We start from the raw sequence: 27,278 nt of genomic DNA, 5'->3' as shown, positions 1-27,278 counted from the left end.
GGCAGCCTTGAAGTGCATCAAGGTGGATCAACATGCACATAAGAGGACAACAGGATAGGTATGCATCTCACAGCTTTGCAAGCTCTCACAGCGTAGAAATGAGTTTTTTAAAAAAAAAGTTTTCTTTCCAAAGTGGACATTTTCATATTTCCGTACTCTGATAGTTCTCTGATGGAAACAACATTACCAGCCTTCCAACTACGGCATGATATAAACATTCAAAATTTCCAGTAATCCCACCTCAGAACTTCAAGGCCTTACTTAATAGTCAAGTATATTATGCAGAGCATTGTATGTTCCACAGCATAATCTTTCCCTAAATATTCAATACGAAGTGGTACAAGTTAAAACAAAAAAAACTTATATCAACCATATATCTGTCAGATTAAATACCTTCTTTCAAAGAATGAAATTTATCGACCAAGACAATTTCATTCACAAATAACTATAACTCTAATTGCTCTCATCCATTTTAAAATAACTGCAGATTCCTATATTTGTTTCAACTCAGTGTAGATGTTAGAAAGCTAAGCATAAACTGTGGTCCAAATCTGAGATAAACAATGAGCGAACCACTGGAGATCTGCACCATAATTAAGGGCTATGCAGTACAATGGCTTGCTATAATTTTTCTTTAAAACAATACAAAGCCTTCTAAGTTACATGCTCGTTTATAACAATGAATGTGCCAAAACAGAAATTGATATTAATGGTTAAGCTCTTGCATAGTTAATTTAAAGTAATAAAGTTGAAATTACAAAAAATTAAGAGTTTTTATATTTATGTCAATACATTGGTCAACTGGAAATTGTTAAACAGTGCTTCAATGTTTATTTTTAAGCTCCATGAAGAAAGTGAAAATAAAATACCATAGTATGGAGAGATTGCAAAACATTGGATTAAGTTCACAATATTTGGAACCTACCAACAAATAAAAATAATCAATTCTGTCCAATGTAGCCCATTCTGAGTAATATATAAAGCTTTTATAGCTTTGTTAAAATTTTATAACTTAACATTAAAGTGTTAGTGAAGTATTCCTGATGAGCTTTTCAAGATCAATACTGAATTTTACATGAATAATCTTTTTTTTTTGCAGAACTGCTTTGTCCCGTAGAACAGTAAACAACATTCTTGAGAAATTACTGACATGAACAAATCACACAAATTACAATGTGCAGTGATTCTTAGGTATTCAGTTTAGGATATATGTCATAGAGTAAAATTGCCAGAAATAATTTGAGGCATTAAATGAAATGCTCTTAAAAATACTAAAACCAAAGGTCAGTTTAACTATATTGAGTCTATTTTCAAAAATTCAATCTTCATATGCAAGTCTGCTTGCTGTTCTTAAGCATATTTCCATATACATTTTGCTCTAAAAGGTAATCAAGATATGCTAATGTAACCATGGAACATCCTCCTTATTTCAAATGTTTTAAAAAAATTAATTATAAATTGATGAAAGTATGGGAAATTTAATTTGGCTGCACATCTAAGGAGTCCTTCAGTATTATCGCTTCATTCCTAACAGTCTTTATAGCTGATTTGCTATTCAGTATGTGATATCTAGCAGCAAACAGATCCATACAAAGGAAATGCAAATTGCATGGATTTACAATATAATTAATACATTGAAATCTATTTTAAATTTCTCTAAGGAATTTATTTACAGGAGGAAATAAATTAGCACGGCAAACTATTTGAGCCTTTCACTGGATAAAATATTTTTAGCTGTTGGTACGGGATATCATGCTGAGAGTTTGAAACACAAATTACCCCCCTCCCCCACCCACTCGCTCATCTAAACTCAATTCCGACATCCTGAAGTTATGTTTAGATGATACAGAATACAAACTGCTTTTCCTCTGCCCTTTTTAAATAATCCTTTATTGAAATTAATATCAGACAAGTTCAATTTCTGCTCTGCTGAGTTAATCATCTTGTCTATGCTGCTAATGAGAGATCAAACAGAAATTAAATCTATCATGCGTCATAATTTAGGAACATTATATCAGGATATTCTAGGAATGGTGACACAGTCACATAAGAACACCTAGAATTTTTTTTTAAACAAAGCTAATCATATAGTTTTGCACTTAGAAAAGTAGTTCAAAATCTAGTAACACACACACACACACACACACACACACACACACACAAAGTGCTGGAGGAACTCAGCAGGTTAGACAGCATATATAGAGAAGAATAAACAGTTGACACTTTAGTAGAAACCATAGAGGAAAGAGGAGGTGGGGGGGGGGGGAGCCAAAGGGAGGTAATGGGTGGACAAAGCGAAAGTGGGATTTCCCTTTACAACTCATTTCAGTTTGATTTCCCATTCTGACATGTTGGTCCCTGGCCTTCTCTGCTCAAAAGAGCAATACCTCATATTCCGCCTGGGCAACCTCCAACCTAATGGCATGAACATTGATTTCTTGAACTTCCGGTAATTTTTCCCCTTCTCTCTTTTTCCATTCCCCCCCTCACACACTCCCTTTCCCTGCCCATTGCTTCCCTCTGATGCCCCTCCCTCCTTCCCTTTCTTCCAAGCTCCACCGTCCTCTCCTATCAGATTCCTTCCTTTTCAGCCCTTTACCTCTTACCCCTGTCACCTCCCAGCTTCTTACTTCATTCTCCCCCCCCCACATCTTCCTCCTTATCTCATTTCACCTATTACCTGCTAGCTTGTGCTCCCCCCACCTTCTTACTCTGGCTTCTTCTCTCTTCCCTTCCACTCCTGATGAAGGGTCTCGGCCCAAAATTTCAACTGTTTATTTCCCTTAAGAGATAACTTCTGAAGTTCCTTAAAGTTGTTATAGCCGGGGGTGGTAGTGGGGATAAGCTCACAATGCTCCCAATGACATGCACCTCGAATAGCCTCTGACAACCAAGTCCAGCTGAAGGCCTTCAAGTGTGGCAGAACCGTTCTACTGGCAAGACAAGGGGCAAAGGTGGGTTACTGGTGCCTTAAAACCAGTCGCTTTGGGCAGATGGGCCTCGTCAACCGTGGTTGGCAGCTCATCTAGAAGGGAAACCATGACCCTAAACCTCTGCTTGCCTATGGCTATATCTGCTCATGGGGAAGCTTTGGGAGTAAACCCCAAGGAAAAATCCAGAGCTGGAGTTCCTAATGTAGTCCTATGTTGCGTTCAACGGTGACTGGCAACTCCTACGACTCCACTGATGCCAAACTGTAAAGGACTCTGCCATTCCTTTGGATTCATAAGCTGCATGGAGAGCCTGCTGCACAGGCAACAGTATGCCCTCCATATTGTACTGCCCTGGCTTGCATATCATGTAGATGTCTGGGATGCAACATCCATGGTCAACGTTGACTAACGGAGGGCCTCAGTAACTTCTGAGGAAAAGTATTGGAATTTAACTGTTACTAGTTATGCCAATGCATCCATGCAGTTCCTGCTTTAAGAAAATCATTATCATCCCAGTACCATAGAAAACAAGGTAACATGCCTTAATGGCTTCCAACCAATAACTTTTCCAGAGGAATTCCATAGATATTCCATAGGAATTCAGCAGATTCCATTGACCCTTATCAGTTTTTATACATTCACCACTGAAAACATTTTTATCAGGATGTACATGGTTTGATATGGCTACTGCCAGAGAATTGTGGATGCTGTCAGCTCATCATGGAAACCAGTCTCCCCTCCAAAGATGCTGTGTACACTTCTCACTGCCTTAGGAAAGCAGTCAACACAAAGGCTCCATCCACCCTGAACATTCTCTCTTTTTCCCTCTTTCCAATGGGCAAAGATACAAAAGCCTGAAAGCACAGACCACAAAGATCAAGGACAGCTTCTATCCCACTTTTAAAAGATAGTCCTTTGCACAAAAAGATGAACTCTTGACCTCACAATCTACCTCATCATGGCTTTGCATCTTATTCTTTGCTCTCACTGCACTTTCTCTGTAACTGTAACAGTTTATTCTGCATTCTGTTAGTTTTCCCTTGCACTACCCTCAGTACACTGCTGTGATAAAATTATCTCTGTGGATGACATACAAGATACAGCTTTTCACTGTACCAAGGTACATGTGACAGTAAGAAATCAATTTATAGTAGATGGTTAATTGTCAGGAAGTTGGAATACACAGCAGAAAGCCATTCAGTCCATTAGAGAATTTATAAACTCCACCAACAGAGTCAGTATCATGGTCAGTATCACATCTGGGTTCCTGGAGCTGTAAAGCACCATATTAAATGTTGTATGGCTGTGCCTTCCAGTAATAAATGGAAGCAAGGAAAATTAAGAAAAGGCCAGTTTTCAAATTGAAACTCTTATTTGTTGTCCTCACCTCTGCCATAAAGGTATATTTCAAATGATTCTAAATTTTCTCCTCACTGTTCCAAAGACTGGGCATTCAAACGTACTTGCACTAATTTAAATTTAGGTCACTAACTCCTACAGTTCTCCCACAGTTATGTGGACAGCATTCTGTTCCTGTGAACTGTTGTAACCCGACAGTTCACAAGCTGGATATATACAGGTGTCCCCCGCTTTTCGAACGTTCGCTTTACGAAACCTCGCTGTTATGAAAGACCTACATTAGTTACCTGTTTTCGCTAACAGAAGGTGTTTTCACTGTTACGAGAAAAGGCAGCACGTGCCCCGAGCAGCCAAGCTCCTCCCCTGGAACTGCGTTCTAGCTGGCATTGCTTAAACACGTGCCTGTGAGCGTCTGTGCTTTATCTCGATTTATTTTGAGCATCCGTTTGCAAGATGAGTTCTAGGGTATCAGAAAAGCCTAAAAGAGCTCATAAGGGTGTTACACTTAACGTAAAACTAGACATAATTAAGCATTTCGATCGTGGTGAACGAAATAAGGACAAAGTGAGTTTGGCTTGTGGAAGTTGACGAAGATGATGTTGAAGAGGTTTTGGCATCCCATGACCAAGAACTGATAGATGAAGAGCTGACGCAATTGGAAGAGGAAAGGATAACAATCGAAACCGAATGCAGTAGCGAACGGACCGGAAGTGAAGTCATCCAGGGACTGAATGTGAAGCAACTGCATGAGATTTTTGTTGCAATGATTGCAGAAAAGTACGACTTTAATTTTGAAAGGGTCCGTAGGTTTAGGGCATATTTGCAGGATGGTTTGAGTGCTTACAGAGTATGATAGAAAAATGTGCGAAGCTAAGCAGTCAAGCATACTGTCGTTTTCCAAGCCTTCCACATCAGCCACAGCAGACAATGAACCTCAACCTTCGACATTGAGGCAGGCAGACATAGAAGAAGATGACCTGCCTACCCTGATGGAAACAGACAACGATAAGATGACATCCCAGTGCCCTGGACCGATACATTGCCACGAAGCATGCAGTGGTGCAGCGGTAGCCGGGACGCACCCAGCACATCTTTAAGAAAAAAAGCCAAAATAAACAAGCTAATTAATTAGGTGCCGCCTGGCATGTAAATGCCCGCCCAGATCAGAGGCGATTGCCAATTGCTTCGCCTCTGATCTGGGCTGATATTTACGTGCCGGGCAGCACCTAATTAATTAGCTTGTTTATTTCCGCTTTTTTCTTAAAGATGTGCTGGGTGCGTCCCAGCTACTGCTGCACCACTGCATGCTTCGCGGATCGGTATCAGTCCATGGCCCGGAGGTTGGGGACACTGCATCACCCCAACTTCCGATGACTCAGCCTAACACACCATCATACGTGTGCTCGGCGCTGTCTTCCCGATTCCAGTAAGTGATACTACACTGTACATACATTATTTCTACTTTATATTGGCTGTGTATTTTTTAATGTGTTATTTGGTATGATTTGGCAGCTTCATAGCTTAAAGGTTACTGGAGAGAGTATTTCTGCCGAGAGCGCTTGCGTGAGATTTTCACAACAGTGGACAGTGCGGCAATGATTATAGAAAAGTATTTCAACTTTATACAGGCTGTGTATTTATCATATCATTCCTGCTTTTGCTATATGTTACTGTTATTTTAGGGTTTATGTGTTATTTGGCATGACTTGGTAGATTATTTTTTGGGTCTGCGAACGCTCAAAAATTTTTCCCATATAAATAAATGGTAATTGCTTCTTCAGTTTACGACATTCCTTCTTATGAACCGTTTCATAGGAACGCTCTACCTTTGGATGGTGGGGGAAACCTGTAGTTGTCAACTGAGTTCACACACAGCAGAAAACCCTCTGCAGCCCCGCAGCATCCAGTAAATCCATTCCGTTGATCTCTTTAACATATGTACGGGCTGTACATAAGTCAAGTGCTCATAAACTGGGAAGGATCTGCATCATCTTGATCTCTGTAATAAACTAGCTTTATCATCTTTTCCATTTTGCATACCGTAGCTATCATATTGATTATTGTTTTCTCTAAGTCTGTGAACAAATGCTTTTATCTGTCTTCATAACATGATAATTTATTGAGGATCTGTATTTTTATCTCCTATGCACTCTCTATCTGATGGACATTTTGCAGATTGTACTTAAAGATGATTCTTCAAGTGTCAACTGTCCAGTGAATCAAGAATAAGACTTGATTCAATTTATTGCACTTATTCATCCTGACAATGCATTCATAGTAACTGTTCAGATATACAATTAAACAAATGGCACAGAGAAAGAGATGATGGGACATAGAATTATGACCGATGCAGTTCATTAACTTTAGTGAGAGACCTGATATTTGGAGGAAAGAGAGGAGGAGTAGAGCACATACTCATTAAAATATGGCAAGGTATTAATGCAAATATTAATTATCTTGCCGGTATTCAAGTTGATGAAACAACAATGGAAGTTTTGACTTAAAATTAAAGATGCTAACCTCTTCAATCTCCTTGGCTTTTTCAGCAATTGTTCTAGTGCGATGATCTGTTTGACCCAGGTCTATATTGTCAATGGGTCCTGGTGTGCTCATCTCTGGATCATCCAAGTTTTCTGGCAATAACATTTGAACAGCATCCTAAAATCAAAACAGCAATACGTAACATAGTCCCTTTATATTTTAACTGTGAATGACAAACTGTATGAAGAGCATGTATTAGCTGGAAATTAAATCCCCCTTCAGTTAACCCAATAAATTAAAACACTGAAAGCAACTCAAATGAATTAATTAGTGAGTTTATGAAACTCAGCCTACTTGGTGTGCTTATTGAGCTATTGGGAGGCACATAAAATGTACAGATGCATTAGCTATGAGTGACCTTTGGAGACTGGTGATACTGCTTCAGCTCTCAGCTATGTGTGCACGTGTGTATTGGTGCCATAAGCACTGTGCTGCAGTGCTTCCGGATAAATAACAATGGGAGATACTGCTGTCAGGCAGCAATTGCTTTATGTACAGTTTACTTGTTCTTGTAAATAAGGATCAGTTTTAAAAAATAGAAGAGATTTAAAATTCAAGCAACATTTAAATAATACACAGGTAAAAACCAACAGTGATTAGATGTACATCATATAATATTTCAATTGACAAGAGTGCTGACAGCAGGGATTAAGGAAAGCAAAAACAAAAGAAATTCAAATATACAGTTAAAAAGACATCTACAAATCATGCCACAGAATTTTGCATTGGTTTTTTATTAAATGACAATGCAGAGATTAACAGTTAACGGTAGATTTGAGATTAATTTGTACATGGTACAAATTGGATTAGATTACAGATAGATTCAACCATCAGAGAGAGATTTTGTGGATGAATGTAAAGTAGTTGCTAGAATTTAAAATAATTTATAGTTTTGGAGCAAATAATATGAGTTTAAACTAGAAAATAAAATCACAGAATAGCATGACTGTACAGATCTTGATGATAAAGACGTCCTGGAAAACAAGTACCTAATTTGAGAGACCGAAAGAATGCAAAATACAAGGAGTGAAGAAAACATTCTTAAAAAAAAAATCAAGAAATGGGATAGAAAGTTATGAAAATTAGTTGGCATTCAAATGTGTTTAAATTCTGTGATAGAAACTGTTAATTGGAATACTTACACCCTTATTGTGCTCAGTTATTTCAAGTTCAGGAATCTGCTGCTGTTCAGAACTCCATTCATTCACAATCTCTTCATTCAAATTATCAGATGTTTTGCTGCCTTTTTCAAAGTTTGCACTCTAATGAAACGAAGCAGCACATTACTTTTCAAGCTCTAATTTCAGTTGTATTTGGCATTCTCTGTTCCCACACTCTGCACCAAGAAATAAATAAATCATGCGCCAAAAGGATTTTGCTCTGCACAAGTCAACAATACTAGCTGCTCACTTACTGCCAAATGAATAATGTAGACTTATAATTAGTAAATCTATAAATTCAATATAAAATAAAGTCAATAAGTTTCCTCCAAACTGCAAACAATTAAGCCCTTTCTATTTGAAGGGAGGCAGTTCAAAAATATATTATTTAGGAAAGAAGCCAATCTAATAGCCACAAAACTATTCAGAATGTAAGCAATCTCCTGTAGAGTTAAACATCGTTTTTTTGTCCTGGCAGCAATGTTCAGGTGGTGGGATTAAAGAAGAGGAGTTATTGAAAGACAAGCAGGACAAATTCAGTCCCCATGATAGACAAAAAAATTTCCAAATATATTGTTACATTATAATAAATTTCTGGGTACACTTTTTAATCTTACAGTTATGTAAACACCACCTTATGGTCATTGAAGCGAAATACTTTTTCATTATTTGTTAACATAATTTGCAGTATTGTTCTTACTAAGTAATTAGGACATTCTTTACTTTATATAGATTAATTTATTTGATAGATATTCCATAAATTACATTAATTATATCATAGCACATTCTTTCATGGTGATTGCTGAATGTTGTAAATATAACCATAAAGATGTGTTTACCTTTGAAGAGGTTGGTGGTATTGAAATAGATGGAGATGCATCTCTTGAAGGGATCAATGCACAAACAGATCTTTCCTTATCTGGGAATACAAATCAAGTTCAACTTCAAGTTTACTGTCATTCAACCATACACATGTATACAGCTAAACGAAACATTGTTCCTCTGGGGCCAAGATGAAAAGCACAGTACATATAGTCACACGTAGCAGATATAGTTCTGATCCAGCACATACAGTGGCAAAATAATAATAGCACAAGTCCCTGAGAGGCATGGCATGAAGATTGACAGGTTGACATAAAATGCAAAGTGCATGTTTATGTAAGACGATATATTGTTACTGACACTATTATAAGAAAACAAGCAGTAGCATAAATATGTGAAACAGCAGCAATAAAAGAAGAAAAGTGACCATTGGAGGATGCCTTTGTACCTGTGAGTTGGGGGGGATGGTAGGGCATTCAGTCAGGGTGTATATGTGTGCTTGTTTGGCAGCAGGGCGTTAAGAAGTCTAATAGCCTGGGGGAAGAAGCTGTTACTCATCCTGACAGTGCTGGCTCTTATGCTGCAGTACCTTCTGCTTGACAACAGGAGGTCAAAGAGATTGTGGGAAGGATGGGAGGAGTATTTGACAATGTTGGAGGCACGGCATATGCAGCACTTCTGATATATGTCCTGAATGGGGGCAGGAGAGTGACCCCGATGTTTTCAGCAATCTGCTCTATCCGTTGCAGTCTTGTGATCTGATGTATTTCAATTTTCAGACAGTGATGCACTTAGTCAGTACATTCTTGATGATCTCCAGAAGAACGTAGTGAGAATGGGGGGTGGGCAGGGTAGAACATGGCTTGGCTCAATCTCCTCAGAAAGTGGAGGTGCTACTGTGCTCTCTTGGCTAAAGAGTTGGTGTTGAAAGACGAGGTGAAATCGGCAGTAATGTGCACGCCAAGAAACTTGGAGTTCCTGATTCTCTTCATGGCGAAGCCATTGATGGGTAGTAGGCAGTGGTCAGCCTCTACTTCCTGAGGTCCACAATCACCTCTTTTATCTTGTCCACATTGACACTTGGATTGTTGTATTTATACCACTCCACAAGCTGCTCTACCTCCTCCCTGTACGGTATTTCATCACTGGTGCTGAAGAGGCCAAGCATTGTATCATCAGCAAACTTAATGACTTGGCAGTACAGTCATGTGTTAGAAAATATGAACAGTAGGATGAGCACCAGCCCTGGGGAAGGGGAGAGAGGGGACACCAGTGCTCAACGTTACAGAGCCAGAGATGTTGCTGCCAGTATGGACTGTCTGTGGTCTCTTCATCACCAAGTCCAAGGTTCAGCTACAGGGGAAGGTACTGAGGCCCAACATGGACAGTTTTCCTTCCAGCTTCTTGGGAATGGTCATATTGAAAGCAGAACTGAAGTCAACGAACAACAATCTGACATGGGAAACACCACTGTCCAGGTGGGACAAGTCTGTATAAAGGACGGAAGCTATGGCGTTGTCAGTGGACCGATTTGGGCAATATGCAAACTGGTAGGGACCCAATGCAGTGGAAAGGCTGGATTTAATGGAGTCCATGACCAGCAGCTTGAAGCACTTCATTATTATTGAGGTCAGTGCCACAGGACAGTAGTCATTGAGACAGGATACATTAAGCTTCTTGGGCACTGGGATGGTGGTGGCCTTAAGCTTGTAGGGACAGTGGTCTCATCCAGGGACATGTTCAAGGTATCAGTGAGAACATCTGCTAGCTGAGCTACAGTCTCTCAGCACACAGCCAAGTATGTTGTCAGACCCTGCAGCTTTGCATGGGTTGACCCTTGCTAAGATCTTCTTCACACCAGCCGTGGCAGACAGTGGCTGCTCCTCGAGGGAAGGAGGGGCCTTTCTCACCGACACATCACTTCGGGCATCAAAACATGTATATGGGGCATTCAGCCTACCAGGAAGAGGCGTCACTGTCAATGGTGCACAGGGTGGTCTTATTGTCAGTTATGGCTTGAATGCCCATGTCCATCCTGACTGTCTCTAGAATCACAGATATGGTTATAGATTTTTTTGTGTATTGTCCTGTTTTGCCTTCCTGATGGCACAGAAAAAGCACAGCTCTTGTCTTGAGAGTGATCTCATGCCCAAACTGAAGGCAGCATCTCATTCTTTCAGAAGTTCCCAGACCTCTGCTGTCAGCCATGACTTCTGATTGGCCTGAATGGTGATGGGTTTAATGACAATGACGTCTTTGGTGCTCTTTACCATGTAGCCGGTTGCAGATCCTACAAATTCATCGATGTTGATCACCATAAGTAGCTGCTTCCCTGAACATGTTCCAGTTTAGGGACAGAATAGTCCTGTAACATGGCTCTTTTTGGCCAAACACTGATTTCTTTATGCACTGGTTTGGCGCGTTTTAGCAGTGGTCTGTATGCAGCAATTCACATAACATATATGATCAAGAGTATCTAAGGTGGAAGTGGGATGGGTGGGGGGGGGCAACCACGAATGTTGGTGTAAATCAAGTCCAATATGTTCCCTCCTTTGGTAGCACAATCAGCATGTTGAAAAAATTTAGGTAGGACTTTTTTAAGGTTTGTGTGGTTGTCGTCCCCAGTTACAATAAAAAAAAAAGTCAGGTTGTGCAGTCCAAAGGTCACTGAATGGTGCCGTACAGTTCACGCAGTGCTTCCCAGCATTTTGCACGGGGTGGGGTGGGGATGTAAATATACACAGCCAAAATCACAGTGGCAGTGAACTCTCTTGGTAGATAGTAGGGCCTACTCTTCACCATTAAAAACTCCACCAGTGGGGAACAGTGGGCTGCAACTAGTGTAGCATTAACACACCAGGTTTTGTTAAAGTAAATGCACAATCCCACACCCCACGGGTCTTACCAGACGTTGCGGTATTCCTATCCGCACGAAAATTGGCGAGTCCCTCTAGCTGGATGGCTGTGTCTGGGATGTTGTTCTGGAGACAAGTTTCTGTACGACTATGTGTGCTGCAGTTCATCGTCTCGCTCTGGGTCAATTGCTGTTTATTTTCCAAGGAGTGTTCATTGGAGAGCGGTACTGACGGGACAGCCAGCCCGCGGGCAGCAATCTTTAACTTAAGACGGACTCCAGCGCGCTTACCGCGCTTCTGTTTTCTCTCACACCGCTTCCGGTGCCTTCTCCCCTGGGTGCCTGCAACAGGTGATGCCGCAGTATGAGGGTCTGGATCGTGCAATGACCCGGGGCTACGCAGCTCCTCTGATGGAGATCTCACTAATGAACCGGACAAGAGCAACATTAAATGTTGAATTGTAGATCAAGTCTTTAAGCATACGTTGGTTTAAGTGTATTTATTGAGTCCGCTTTATTAAAACTATTACTTATCCTGATAGAGGTAACTTCAGGCATGCTACTTTGTTTCAGTATTGATATCTGCAACAATATATAAAGGCTTGGTTGTATTCAATAAGATCACGTGATAAAGTTTTCACTTCTGGAAGCACAAATATATATTATCATTGCTTTCAAATTGCATACAAGAGTAACAAGAAATAAAAATAGCCACAATAATTGGTCCATAAGTGAAATGGAATGCACTTCTTGCACTGGAAATGTTTGGCCTACGAGTTGTGGTGAAAATGACAGTAACATTTCCATCATTATGAACAACACCAATGGCACCTTCTGTTGGTCTCATATAAACAGTTAAGCACATAAGTATGGATGAGCCTTTTAATGATAGCCTATGCCTCAGGTGTTCTGTTGCAGTACTAGAACTGAAATATTAATGCCATATTCCAGCTGACATTGTAAAACAAATATGTGATGTATTACTCGCACCATTCAAGAAGTAAAACTCCCTCTTCTTACAGTATATTTTTTGGAATATTTATGGTATTCCAGATTCCACCTTAACCCAGATATACATCCTTCAATTTTTGTAAACAGTTAAATGGAAAATGATCGTTGATGCTTTTTAAATATCTGGTTTCCTGCCTGAGAATTCTCCAGCCCTGAGCAACTGGTCAGCCTTCTTGATGACTATGCAACTGTGCCTGTATCTAATTCTCTCATTGCTGGTGATAATTTGAAAGGCAAGTCAGAATGAGCTTCAAAAAACTCATCTCTCTAGTGCCTGCTCAATCTTTTGATTAGCAGCAATGAATAAAGTTATTTAGCTGCAGGCCAAAAACCCGAGGCTATTTTTAAATTATATCTGAAAAAAAAAGGAGATGCAATAGATTTTGACAGTCAAACATAATGGAAACATTAGAAAGGAACTAAATCATTAAAATTCTAACTACTTAATTAAGCACCATAACCCAGAAGTCAATTATTAAAACTTCACTAAATTATTAGAAAGCAACAAGTGCAAAAAGGGCTCTGATACTTGAAATTTCCTTTTCCATTTGTATTTGGTTCCCAATATGTAGGAAGATTACAATACTAGAATTTGAATTGAGAGTTACAAGCAGTCTAATATTAAGTTTCATTCTTATTAGTCATACAGCAGCCTCATTTAAAAAAAATAATTCATGTTGTGTATTTAATATTCTAGTAATATTTGAACAATCAGAATCAATAATCTAGTATATATAGATCAAATAAGCATCCTTGTTCATTTAATTAATTCATTACGCGTTACATGTATTACATGAATTGCACACGTCATCACACTACCATGTTATACATGCATGTCTCGCACGTAAACAGAAAGTTAGACCCATATTTTGGACCCTCATGTCTTCCTTTGAATCATTATAATGTTTTGAAGTTACAAAACATAACACTGGTGCTGAGGTATTTAAAAAAAATAAACGTGAGACAGCTACCAAACTGTTGAAGCGCATTGAGACATTTACACTAAAAAAAATCACAGCAAGAGGAACGGCAAGTAAAAAAAAGCGCAACCCAGCACATACAGAGACAGTCAAGATCTTAAAAAAAGCAGCGCAGCACATGTCCTTTGGAAGGGAAGACATGATCGAGTTTAAAAAAAAGTCAGGAAAGGACTAAAGGATGAGTATCAGGTGATATTAATCATGAAAAAAATCAGTAATGACGGGCTATGTCAGAAAAATTATCATGTTTGATTACACAAAAGATAATTGGAATATGTATACTGAGTTAATTCAGCAATATTTTAAAGCAAATAAGAAGCCAATGAGAAATGAGTACCAATTTTTCCAAGTCCATTGGGTTTAAAGGTATACAACTTAACTCGCTCCAACTAATCCAGCAGAAATGAGCTTTGCTAATATTGTCAAAGTGACACAGGAACACTTAGAAAGAACCGAAGCCATTGCTGACTGCTGAAGACTTCAGGTTTCACAAGTGGAATCAAAAAGAAGGGGAGCCTATATCAGCACACGTGGCTAAATTAAAGAGATTTTCTGAACAATGACAGTTCAGTGATGGGCTTAATGAAACACCAAGAGATTGTTTAGTTTATGGAATCTTAAAAGAAAGCATTCAAAAACGGCTCCCAACAGAAGTACAGCTTACATTTAAAAAAGCAGTGGAAACTGCTGGAAACTGCAGACAGAAAAATAATTGAGCTGCAGTGAGGAATGAAGTGAGCTTGAACAAAATTGCAGCATCTAAAGAGAAACCATCCTGGGTGAACAAATTGTGTTACCGTTGTGGCAACGGCTCACATACACCAAACAAGTGCAGTTTTAAAGGCAAAATTTGCAGAACATGCAACAAAGTAGGATACATACAAAGAGCATGTCAAGCAGGCAAAAATAAATGGGCAGCACAGTGAAGAGAAAAAGCTTAAAAAGTCAAGTTGCTGTTTCAAAAAGAGCACTAATCTATGTGCTGTTGATTAAATTTGATAATGACAAGAGTGACACAGGACTATGTAGCCTTGAGATTTACAGGGTGAAAACCAATAGATAAGCAATATGGCTTACACCAGAAGTGAATGGAAATTTAATTAAAATGGAACTAAACACTGGTTTCGCTGTTTCAGTCATTCCACAAAATGAGTCTGAACAGCTTTTCAAAGATACTGAACTGACACCTGCAGATATCCAACTAAGAACTTATACTGGAGAAAAGATAACTCCTGTGGGAATGACATTCATAACAGTGAGATACAACAACTATTGAATTGAATTGAATTAAATTGATTTTATTTTTTGATTTCTTCATATACGAGTAAAAATCTTAACTTTACGTCTCCATCTAAATGTGCAATGTGCAATCATAGTAATTTATAATTTATAATAAATAGAACAGTCAATGTAAAATAAAGTATACTCAAATCAGCGTGAATTCATCAGTCTGATGGCCTGGTGGAGGAAACTGTCCCGGAGCCTGTTGGTTCTGGCTTTTATGCTGCGGTACCACTTCCCAGATGGCAGCAGCTGGAATAGATTGTGGTTGGGAAGGCTTGGGTCCCCAATGATTCTACGGGCCCTTTTTACACTCCTGTCCTTGTAAATGTCCTGAATCATGGGAAGTTTACCACTCTCTGCAGAGTACTGTGATTAAGGAGGTACAGTTCCCATACGAGGCAGTGATGCAGCCAGTCAGGATGCTCTCAATTGTGCCCCTGTAGAAAGGTCTTAGGATTTGGGGGCCCATACCAAACTTCATCAACCATCTGAGGTGAAAGAGGCACTGTGTACAGACCACGTGAGGTTCTCAGTGATGTGGATGCCAACAAACTTGAAGCTGTTTACCCTCTCAACCCCAAATCCATTGATGTCAATAGGGGTTAGCCAGTCTCCATTCCTCCTGTAATCCACAACCAGTTCCTTTGGCTTTGCGACACTGAGGGAGAGGTTGTTTTCTTGACACCACTGTGTCAGAGAGATAACTACTTCCCTGTAGGCTACCTCGTTATTGTTTGAGATAAGGTCAATCAATGCAATGTTGTCGACAAATTTAATTAGCAGATTGGAGGTGTGGGTGGCGATACAATCATGGGTATACAGGGAGTAAAGGCGGGGACTCAGTATGCAGCCCTAAGCCACATTGGGCTTATATGTGGTAAAAACAGGAGGACCAGCATTGTGGGGAAGGGATTGACTGGAGATCCATTTACAATTTGCATGCCACATCCCCTACAATGAAGCCATAAGAAAGCAAATCAGGAAAGATACTGGATGATGCCATAACCGTCTCCACGCCAAACACTATGAATCATTCATTGTCCAACAAAAGACAACCAGGTTTTGGTGCCAGCCTCTGGTTGAAAAACATTTGGACCAAAGAAGAACCATGCTGCTCAAAGGAAACATAGGTGACGAAAGCAGTAGTCTACTAACAGTTTTTGAAGGCAACGTATCTGAGAAAGCGTCTGATATGTTAATCCAGCAGTTACTTGCGAAATGTGGCTTGGTTTTTAAGCTGGAGCAGAGTACAAGGAGCTTCAGGAAAGTTGCAAGCATTCAGCTCCTGTGAATATTAAGAAGCAGAATCTACTCTGTGTGCATTAAGATTATTGCATTAACTTCAAGTGGGTGACAAAAAGCTGTTTGTAAAAGATGATGCAAAGATCAAAGCCCAGCTAGATGAATGGAAGGCCAAAAAGAAAGGAGTTAATAGAGATACAAAAACAGAGGATTTATCAGGTAATGTTGTGGATGAGGAAACCAAGAGAGATCAGATCATAAAGGAAGCAGTGGAAGGAATGGAAGACGATACTTGAGTGAATTAAAAGCACCTTCCCAAGATCAAGATGCACAAACTAGAACAAGGAAAAGGAAGAAGAAAGGTGGCTACCACCCATCAAAACCACTTCCTGGAGTCTCAGAGTCAACACGAAGGAGGCCCCAGATCCTGAGATTTATTCACAGCCACAAGTTTCACCTGCCAAACAAAGTGATCCCTATTGTCAGGAAAGATGTTATCCCACAAGAGTAAGAAATCCTCCACAGTGATTTATATAAGACTCACATATCTTCCTTTGAATTAATTTAATGTTTTGAAGTCACAAAACATAACACTTGATAACAAAAGAGGAAATTAATTGACCAACAGCAATTGAACCACGATGACCTGGAAAAGACGAGGTTTAATTGTCTAGCACTTCAGAATCAGAATCACTTTTAATATCACTGGCATATGTAATGAAGTTTATTGTTTTGCAGGCACAGTACAATCCACATAATAATAAAAGCTATAAATTACTATATGTATATATATATATATATATATATATATATAAATTAGAAATTAAATATAGAAAAAAGAAAATTAAGTAGTGCAAAAAAGAGAGACTGAGGTAGTGTTCATAGGTTCAGTGTTCATTCAGAAATCTGATGGTGGAAGAAAGAAGCTGTACCTGAAACATTGAACATGGTCTTCAGGTTCCTGTCCTTCGTCCTTGACGGTATCAATGAGAAGAGTCTTGTTGGAGGAAATGCTCTGATATTTTTGTGTACCTTACACCTCTGGAAATGGTTTCTCCTTATTCATTTTATCTAAATAACTGATGACTTTGAACACTCCCATCAATCACCTTCGCACTAGAAGCTGTTTCTCCAGTGAATATATTACTGAAATCTCTGATTGTCCAGAAATCATTTCACTAGATCTTTTCCACACATTCCCTTGGATCTTCACATCCTTCAAAACGTCAATGATAAATTCTATGTGCCACAGTCTATCCATTCCACCATCTTGCAGTCTAGTCTCACCATCCTCACTATTCTGTTCATTACTAAATTGTGCATCATTTGTAGATTTATGAGCACAATACCTATGCAACAGAGTCTAGTCTCCTGTCAAGTGGTCACTGGGTCTAGATCTTGTTCTGTGAAGGTTGTGCAATAGATACCTGCTGTCCAACAGCTCTTCACGTCAGAAGAAACCATGCACAGAGAATGCCCACTGCAAAGTATGAAGCTTGGACCTGGAACACCAGGAATCCCATGAAGTAATCCATCAGTAATAGACCTAAATGCTGTTCTGCTATCATAGCTTGAGAACACAAATGTGTTAACGACAATATTGTTGCACTGAACAAGACATGCCAAGCAGGAGATAACCAATTCAATGAACAAGACAGTCTCGAGAGGGAACACAGAAAGGAGAATGCCATCTTTACACAGTGAACTTCATCGTTAAGAACAGGCTAGTCAAAAGCTTGGCAACTTTCCCTGCAGATAAAGCAATCATCTTCTGACCCTTCTAGTCACTCTAACTGGAACCTTTTTCAGTGCAGGAAGGATGCTGAGGCTTTGAGAGTGTGTAAAAAAAGGTTATCCAGGATGTTGCCTGGTTTAGAGAGCCTGAACTACAAGTAGAGATTGGACAGAGTCAGGTTGCTTACTCTGAAGTGGTAGAGGCTGAGGTAAGATCTGACACAAGTTTATAAAGTAAACAGCCTGTATCTTTTCCCCAGTGTTGAAATGTCTAATACCAGAGGACAGAGGTACATTAATTTAAGTTGTGAGGGGCAAGTTCAAATGAGAAATGCGGGCATTTTTTTTTGCACAGAGAGTGGTAGGTGCCTGGAATGTGCCGCCAGGATTGCTGGAGATGAATATGATAGTCATTCAAGAGACTCTTAAATAGGGACAAAAAGTACAGGATAGACAAGACAGTCTAGAACTAGTGACCACAGTTTAAACTGAAAGGAAAGAAATTAAAAGAGATCTGAAGGGTATGTTTTTCTACACAGAGCGAGTGGGGGGTTGTCTAGAATGAGCTGACAGAGGAAATGCTGGAGGCAGATACAATTACAACACTTAAAAGGCATTTGGATATAAACTTGGAAGAAGAGGCAGAGAGATATGTGCCAAATGCAGGATAAGGGTTTAATGGAATCAGCATTATGTTTAGCATAGACAAGGTAGGCCAAAAGGACCTGTTTCTGTACAGTATGTTTCTTTGACCTCCGAACAGATCCACACCAATTTAAAAAATCTCCCAACAACCACCATTTCAGTCATTTACAATTTCTCAGTCAGCAGCCAATCACGACCTTCTCTCCAAAATGAAACACATGCAATTTCAAGATTCAAGATTCATTTATTATCAAATAATGTATAAATACAACCTTGAGATTTCCTTACAAAGCTACAAAGCAAAAAACCCGAAAGAACCCAATTTAAAATAAAGAATAAAAATAAAAATAAAAGATCAACACTCAAGAGAAAGGAAAAAAAAACACATGCAAACAATTGAAGTGAGGAATAACAGTCCAAGCCAAAATTGAGACCTCAGATCCAAACCTCAGAATAGGCCCAAAGTCTCACTTATCAGTTCACCATATTAGCAGCAGCCGGGGCAGTCAGCATTTAAACTGACCCAACAACAGAACAGCGGAGGGCTCTGCAGCCTGGAGAGAGGAGTGAAGATCGCCGAGAGTGAGCAAGATTGCCTCTCGCCTCCAATCTGGGCCGGTGTTTAAATTGTTTGAACAGTGTATCGTACCTCACAGAAGGTAATTTCTAATTTTATCAAAAAAACGTAGTGGACATAAAACTCATAACTGTTCCTCATTCCAAAGATGCTGCTTGACTTGCTATTTCCAGGATTTTCTTTCAAATTTATGGCAACTGTAGTTCTGTGCTTTTCCACAGGATGGAGCCAAAGGTCACCGCAACAGGGCAAACATTTGAGTATCCTCTCTTTTTGATGCAACACAGAGTACCCCATATTGAATGGGAGGAAATGCCATCCAGCTAGAGGGACTAAACTCTTTTCAAGCAGATAGGAATACCATGACCTCTGGTAAGACCCACTGTTCACTGCTGGTAGAGTTTTTAATGGTGAAGTATAGGCCTTATTACCTACCTTGAGAGTTTTTGCCACTATGATTGAGGCTGTGTATTTCTGTGAAAACATCACTGGTATCTCTCTCGCCCCCAACCCCATTTAGAACATATCAGAAGTGCTACATTTGCAGTGCCTCCAGCACCGTCAAAGACCCCTCCATCCTTTCCACAATCTGTTTGACCTTCCGTTATCAGGTAGAAGGTACGCTGCATAAGAACTAAAACCATCAGGCTGGGTCAGAGCTTTTTCCCCCAGGCTGTGAGACTCCTTAATGCCCTGCAGCCACCAAAGCACACATGTAAACTCTGTCTGAATACCATCCTCCACTGGTCACTTTTCACCTTTTATTGCTGCTGTTTCACATGTTTATACCAAATGCTTGTTTTATTATAATAATGCCAGTAACATTATACTACCTTACATAAATGTGCGTCTCGCACTTTCTGAACCTGTCAGTCTTCGGCCCATGCCACTCAGGAGTTTGTTCTGATATTACTTGGTGACTGTATGTGCTGTTCAGTAACTATGTGTACTGTGTTTTGTAGCTTGGCCCCAAAGGAATGATGTTTCATTTAGCTGTATTCACGCGTATGGGTGAATGACAATAAATTTAAACTTGAACCTGAATTTCGAGAAACCGTTAAAGGCAACTAGACTGAATAAGCATCAATTCATAAAATTTTACTTATGTTAAAAAATAAAATCACATAAGATTTTCTGCACACCATGTCTTGCCCATAATGGTGTCCTGAGTACAAGTTTGTCCGTTAGCACATTTGGCATTTTCAGTAAAAGGGGACTATTGATTTAAGATTGCTACATTGTTAAGCAGTATCACGTAACACCTATCTTAGAACAATTATAGGCAGAGAACTGTAGATGCACATGGAATAAAATCTTAGTGTGCAGAGTGCCGGCTTTGCGATTAAGCTTGCTTCCACAGCCACAGGGTTACAACAAGAATACAGACACCAGACCTGTTGACTCATGATTAACGCCATAACATTATAAAATTTAGATTAACAATTACTATCATGTTAAAAATGTACAGGCTTATTAACAACCATTTCTTACATGACAGTGTTTTAATATAGATACTATTATAGAAAGGCCTAAAATCAACAACACATTAACTATTAATACAGCATATGATGAAGAAACAAAGTAAAACAACATAATAGGAAACAGGCTATTCGGCCTCTCGTGTCTGCTGTTATGCAGTAAGATCTTACCTGATCTTTTACATCAGGGTTATAATCTAAAATTCTATCAATTTCTGACTTGAGTAACATTAGCGACTTTCGCAGCTTTCTGAATTCCATCTTCTTATCATTGATCCAGAGGAAACACAGAGGATCCTTGCCAGGGTCAACCCACGAAAAGCGGGAGGTCCCGAAAACATCCCTGGACGTGTGCTCAAGGAATGTGCTGATGTATTAGCAGATGTCCTGACAGACATTTTCAACATCTCCCTTAGTCAAGCTATTGACACCAGATGCTTCAAAACCTCCACAATCATCCCTGTAGCAAAGAAATCAGTTGTAGCCTGTCTGAATGATTACCATCCCGTTGCCCTGACCTCCATAGTGATGAAATGTTTTGAACGGCTTGTCAAGCCTCATATCACAGCCAGCCTCCCCTCATCACTGGATCCTCTACAGTTTGCTTATCCTCCAAATCGCTCTACGGACGACGCAATATCCACCACACGGCACACAGTTCTCTCTCACTTGGACACATGCCAGAATCCTGTACATTGATTTCAGTTCAGCGTTCAATACCATCATCCCGCAGAGACTAGTGGAGAAACTGTCGCTGCTTGGCCTTAGCACTGCTATGTGTCACTGGATTCTGGATTTCTTGACAGAGAAACCACAGTCAGTCTGTGTTGGCAGGAACATCTCTGACTCCATCACACTGAGCACTGGATCCCCACAAGGCTGTGTGCTTAGCCCATTGCTGTTTACACTGCTAACACATGACTGTGCAGCCAGATTCAAGGAGAACCTGATCATTAAATTTGCTGATGATACCACAGTGGTGGGGCTCATCAGCAAAAATGATGAAACTATGTACAGGGAGGAGGTCAAACACCTAGAGAGCTGGGGCAGGGATAACAACTTAATGCTTAATGTCACCAAAACCAAGGAGATGATCGTCGATTTCAGATGGTCTCAGCCTGAGCACACACCCCTCAGCATCAGCAGCTCCACAGTGGAGAGAGTGGAAAACATCAAGTTCCTTGGAGTGCAGATCTCGGACAATCTCACCTGGTCCAGGAACACCACTGGGATTGTGAAACGGGCCCAGCAGAAATTGCATTTTCTGAGGAAGCTTAAACAAGCATCACTCCCCACTAACATCTTAACTACATTCTACAGAGGCGTGGTTGAGAGTGTGCTGACCTTTTGCATCACAACCTGGTACTCCAGCTGCAGTGCTGTCGACAAAAAAGCCTTGCAGAGGGTGGTTAGGGGAGCAGAGAAGGTTATTGGGGTCTCCCTACCTTCTGTCCAAGACCTCTTTCAGAGTCGATGCCTCCAGAAGACACGGTACATCATTAAAGACCCCTCACACCCTCTCCATGAACTGTTCGTTCTTCTGCCATCAGGCAAACGTTACAGGAGCATCAAAACTAAAACCACAAGGCTACTAAACAGCTTCCTCCCACAGGCAGTCAGACTGCTAAATAGCTGCTCTACCTGACTCTGCCTTGGACACTTCTAACTTGCACTGGACACTTATAACTGATTTTAACTGACATGTGGCTGTTGTGTTTTACTATTTATTGTTATGTTTATTAATTAGTGTTGAGTTTGTTATGTTATGATTGCACTGCTCCTGAGAAACGCTGTCTCATTCTGCCCTGCAGAGCTGATGTATGGTTAGAATGACAATAAAGCTTTTTGAAATCTTTTGAAATCTTACCACATTTGCTCTAAACAGACTCAGAGCAATACAGCACAGATACAGCAGTGCTAGAAAGTTTGTGAACCCTGTAGAATTTTCTCTAATTTCTGCATAAAAATGACCCAAAAATGTGATCAGATCTTCACGTAAGTCCGAAAACTAGATAAAGGGAAACAAATTTAATAAATAACACAAAAACATTGTACGTGTTCATTTATTTATTGAGAAAAATGATTCAATTCTACATTTATTTGTTGGAAAAATAGGTGGACCTTTGCTTTCAGTAACTGGAGTGACCCCCTTTTACAGCAATAACTTCAACCAAATGTTTCCGGAAACTGTCGATCAGTCCTGCACATCAGCTAGGAGTAAGTTTAGGCCATTCCTCCTTACAAAACTGCTTCAACTCTGGGATGTTGGTGGGCTTCTTTGCAGGAACTGCTTGCTACAGGTCCCTCCACAATATTTCTACAGGATTAAGGCCAAGACTTTGACTCGGTCATTCCAAAACACAAATTTTCTTCTTTTTAAACCATTCTGATGTTGATTTACTCTTGTCTGTTGGATCATTGTCTTGTTGCTTTATCCAACTTCTATTAAGCTTCACATGATAGAATGCTACCCTGACATTCTCCTGTAAAATATCTTGATACAATTTTAAGTTCATTGTTCCCTCAGTGATTGCACGCTGCCCAGGCCCTGAAACAGCAACACACATCAAAGTTGCTGGTGAACGCAGCAGGCCAAGCAGCATCTGTAGGAAGAGGTGCAGTCGACGTTTCAGGCCGAGACCCTTCGTCAGGACTAACTGAAGGAAGACTTGAATTTCCAGCATCTGCAGAATTTAACTGCTCCAACCGAACAACAGAAATAAGCTTTGCTGATGTTGTCAAAATAATTCAGGAACATTTAGAACCAAAGCCATTGTCGACTGCAGAACACATTAGCTTTCATAAGTGGAATCAAAAAGAAGGGAGTCCATTTCAGCATACATGGCTAAATTTAAGAAATTGGCTGAGCATTATCCATTCAGTAATGGGCTTAATGATGCACTGAAAGATTGTTTAAGTTTGTGGAATCTTTCAAGAAAGCATTCAAAAACAGCTTCTATCTGAAGCACAGCTTACATTTAAAAGAGCAGTGGAAATCACTGTTTCAATGGAAACCGTAGAGATGCAATTGAGTTGTAGTCAGGAATGAAAGTGAGTGTGAACAAAATTGCAGCATCTAAACAGAAACCAGCCTGGCTGAACAAACTGTGCTACCATTGTGCCAGGGTCTCATATACAGCAAATAAATGCAGGTTTAAAGGTGAAACTTGCAGAAAATCCACCAAAGTAGGACACATACAAAGAGCATATCCGGCAGACAGAAACAAATGGACTGCTCAGGGAAGAGAAAAAGTTGAAAAGTCAAGTTGCAGTTTCAAAAAGAGCACTAATCTTCATGCTGTTGATGAAAAATCTGATAATGATGAGAGTGACACAGGACTGTGTAGCCTTGAGATTTATAGTGTGAAAAGTAAAAATAGACAATCAATATGGCTTACACCCAAAACGGAATTAGACACTGGTTCAGTTGTTTCAGTCAGTCCACAAAATGAGTTTGAACGGCATTTCAAAGACACTAAACTGAAGCCTGCAGATATCCAACTAAGAACCTATACTGGAGAAAAGATAACTCCTGCGGGAATGACATTCGTAACAGTGAAATATAACAACCAACAAGCCAAATTGAGTTTGTATGTGATAAAAACAGGAAGACCAGCATTGTGGGGGCGTAATTGGCTGAGACAAATACAAATTGATTGGGGAGCCATCCATCATTTGCATGGCACATCCCCTGCAATAGTCAACTGAAAGCGAATTAAAAAGGTACTGGATGATGCCACAACTGTCTCCATGCCAAACACCATGAATCATTCATTGCCCAACAGAGGACAAGCTTGTGTTCTTGCAAACCTCTGTGCCTCTGGTTCAAAAGCATATTGGACCAAGGAAAGACTATGCTACTCAGAGAAAGCGTGAAAGTGACAAAAGCAGTGGTCCAACTACAACATATCTGTAGGCAACATATCAGAGAAAGCTTCTGATAGTTTAATCGGGCAGTTACTTATGAAATGTAGTTTGGTCTGAAGATGAAAGAGAGTTCAAGATACTTCAGGAAAATTGCAAGCATTCTACTTGTGTGAGTATAAAGAAGCAGAATTTACCTGCGTGCATTAAGGTTATTGCATGAACTTCAAGTGGGAGGCAAAAAGCTGCTTTTAAAAGTAGATGCAAAGACCAAAGCCCAGCTGGATGAGGAAACCAAGAGGAGACATCGGATCGTAATAGAAAGAAATAATGCCAGTGAATTAAACGCATCTTCACAAGATCAAGATGTATAAACTAGAAAAAGGAAGTAGAAAGGTGTCCAGAGCTGTCAGAACCAATTCCTGCAGCCTCAATTAATCCTACAACAACGATGAAGGAGGTTTCAGAACCTGAGACTGTTTTCACAGCCACAAGTCTCACCTGCCAAGCAGAATGATTCCCCTTGTCAGGAAAGACATCATCCCACAAGAGTAAGAAATCCTCCACGGCAATTAAATCTTTAGGCCTGAATAGGATAATTTAAAATCTTACTATGCTGTGGATGTCTGGATATAGTTATTGTACTATATGAAACACTATGTTTATAGTCGAGATGCATTCTCTATTGAGTTGAAGTTCATAGATGAGCAGGGAGGAGTTTGTGTATTTAATATTTAAGTAATGTTTGAGTAATCTTGTGTGCATAGATGTGTATATTGGTCAATTAAGCATTATTAATTTAATTCACTGCGGGTTATATGTATTAATAAGTGAATTGCATACATCATCATGCTACCATCTGATACGTGCACACCTTGCTTAAAGTGAAGTTGAACTCACGTTTTGGACACCTGTGTTTTCCTTTCAATTAGTTTAATATTTTGAAGTTACAAAACATAACGTTTTAGGTCAGGAACTTTCAACAAACTAAGAAGGAAGAGGATAAGTTGCCAGTATACAGCAGCATAAGGGGTGGAGGTCAGTGGAACAGATGCTGGTAGTTTATATGTAGAACACAATGATGAGGGGATGAGGGCCAATGGAACTGAGGGGGAGGGGGAAAGAGGCGGGGGTGGGGGGAGAGGAGTTATGGAGGAAAGCAGAATGAAGGCTAAAGGAAGAGCACAACAATATCAGACGAGAAGATTAAAGAGGATTTCGCTAGAGATGAAGAGATTTAGTTACAAGAAAATGTCAGCTAAGCTGGAATGCTTGGGAGATCCAGATAAAATGAAGAGAGGACAGGTTTCTCTTATCAAAGGTTAGTAACTACAAAACATAAATTTGAGGCAAAAGATAAAATCATGAGAAATTTCAAAGAGTGTTTTAGACAAACAGTGGTACCTGAAGGTTTAGAGACCTACAACATTGGTTGGAACGGAAACCCTCATCGCGTTTAAATAGTACTTAAACTTACAGAATTACACAAACCACTGGAGGAACTCAGCAGGTCAAATAACATCTATGGAGAGGAATAAACAGTCAACTCTTTGGGCCGAGACCCTTTATCAGGACTAAACTTATTTAAACATGAAGCATTTTATGCCACATCTACTAGATTATGAACAAAGAGCTAACTAAGGGATATTAGGACCAATAGCTCTTTTATAACAGGGATACATATTGGCATTTTTATTATTGTGACAGATTGATCTGCCTATTTCTTTGACGTAAATTTTCTATGATTCAATGATATAATTGAATGGAAGAAAATGCATTATACTTCATGGAAATCATTTCTGTTGCAATTGAATTTGAATTTGAGATGTCCAGCTGTCACTAACAAAAAAAAATCTTCTCATGGTAAAACAGAAATTCAGTCAACTGCTTATGAAATTCATAATGAATATTTATTGAGATACAGCGCAGAGTAGGCCCTCCTGGCCCTTTGAGCCGCGCCACCCAGCAAACCTCAATTTAACCACAGCCTAATCACTGGACAATTTACAAAGACCAATTAATCTATCATATGATGGAAAGCTACAAATATTGAAAACCAAATGATACAACAGATTAAAATGTTTAAATTGTTCTCTATTTGTTTGGTTTACAAATGCAATTTTAGGACATAGAAAAAGGATTTGTTAAAACAGAAAAATAAACTTAACAACTTTTGGCATTTTACTAATGCATCCTTCCAAGTTTCTTTAGTAAATGTTTTATTGTAATCCTCTATTTCCATCTTTCTCATACTTGTTTAGCTCCACCCCCCAAAAAAAATGCATCTATACTATTCATGTCAACCATTCCCTAGCTGGTACTAAGTTGAATATTCTCAACACATGGATTTTTCTGCTAAAATAATGGTTTCTAGTTATGTTCTCCCCCATGTAGAAACATTTTCTCTGTAATCAATTGATCAATATTTTTATCATTTTAATTATCTCTATCAAGTCCACTTTCAGATTCCTTTTTAAAGAGAAAAGAGACCCATCCTCAACATTCTTTTCAATATCATTCTCAGAAAATCTTTTCTGTATCCCATCCATACTGTATAGTCATGTCCCACAATTGTCATCTCAATTTTGTATGATCAAACTATGGTTTGTACAAAGTCTCTTCAGTTCTATGCTTCTAGAAATACACTATTGTACATGAGTTACTGCTAAACAAAGACACAACTTCCAGTGATTGGTGTGTATCTAGTCTCAGCTTCTTTTATTTTCACCCACCGCTACGACCCGATCTCTAACCATCCACACAGTGACCTCTGTTTTCTTCCAATCAAAACGTA

The 27,278-nt window shown here is 39.5% G+C and overlaps 1 protein-coding gene across 3 annotated transcripts in view; it reads right to left on the bottom strand.

Moving 5' to 3' along the window:
* Window positions 1-27,278, bottom strand: part of pphln1 (periphilin 1) — a 140,879-nt gene that overhangs the window by 38,714 nt on the left and 74,887 nt on the right. For all 3 annotated transcript variants that reach the window (XM_063058339.1, XM_063058341.1, XM_063058340.1), the window contains exons 6-9: window positions 11,721-12,092; window positions 8,833-8,912; window positions 7,976-8,095; window positions 6,813-6,950 (exon numbers count right to left, since the gene is read on the bottom strand). In XM_063058339.1, coding sequence (XP_062914409.1) covers window positions 6,813-6,950; window positions 7,976-8,095; window positions 8,833-8,912; window positions 11,721-12,092 — 710 coding nt within the window. The remainder of the gene's footprint in view (window positions 1-6,812; window positions 6,951-7,975; window positions 8,096-8,832; window positions 8,913-11,720; window positions 12,093-27,278) is intronic.

Source organism: Mobula hypostoma, chromosome 9 (genome assembly GCF_963921235.1).
Source record: "Mobula hypostoma chromosome 9, sMobHyp1.1, whole genome shotgun sequence".
Classification (NCBI taxonomy): domain Eukaryota; kingdom Metazoa; phylum Chordata; class Chondrichthyes; order Myliobatiformes; family Myliobatidae; genus Mobula; species Mobula hypostoma.
This window is presented reverse-complemented; position numbering and strand designations above follow the sequence as displayed.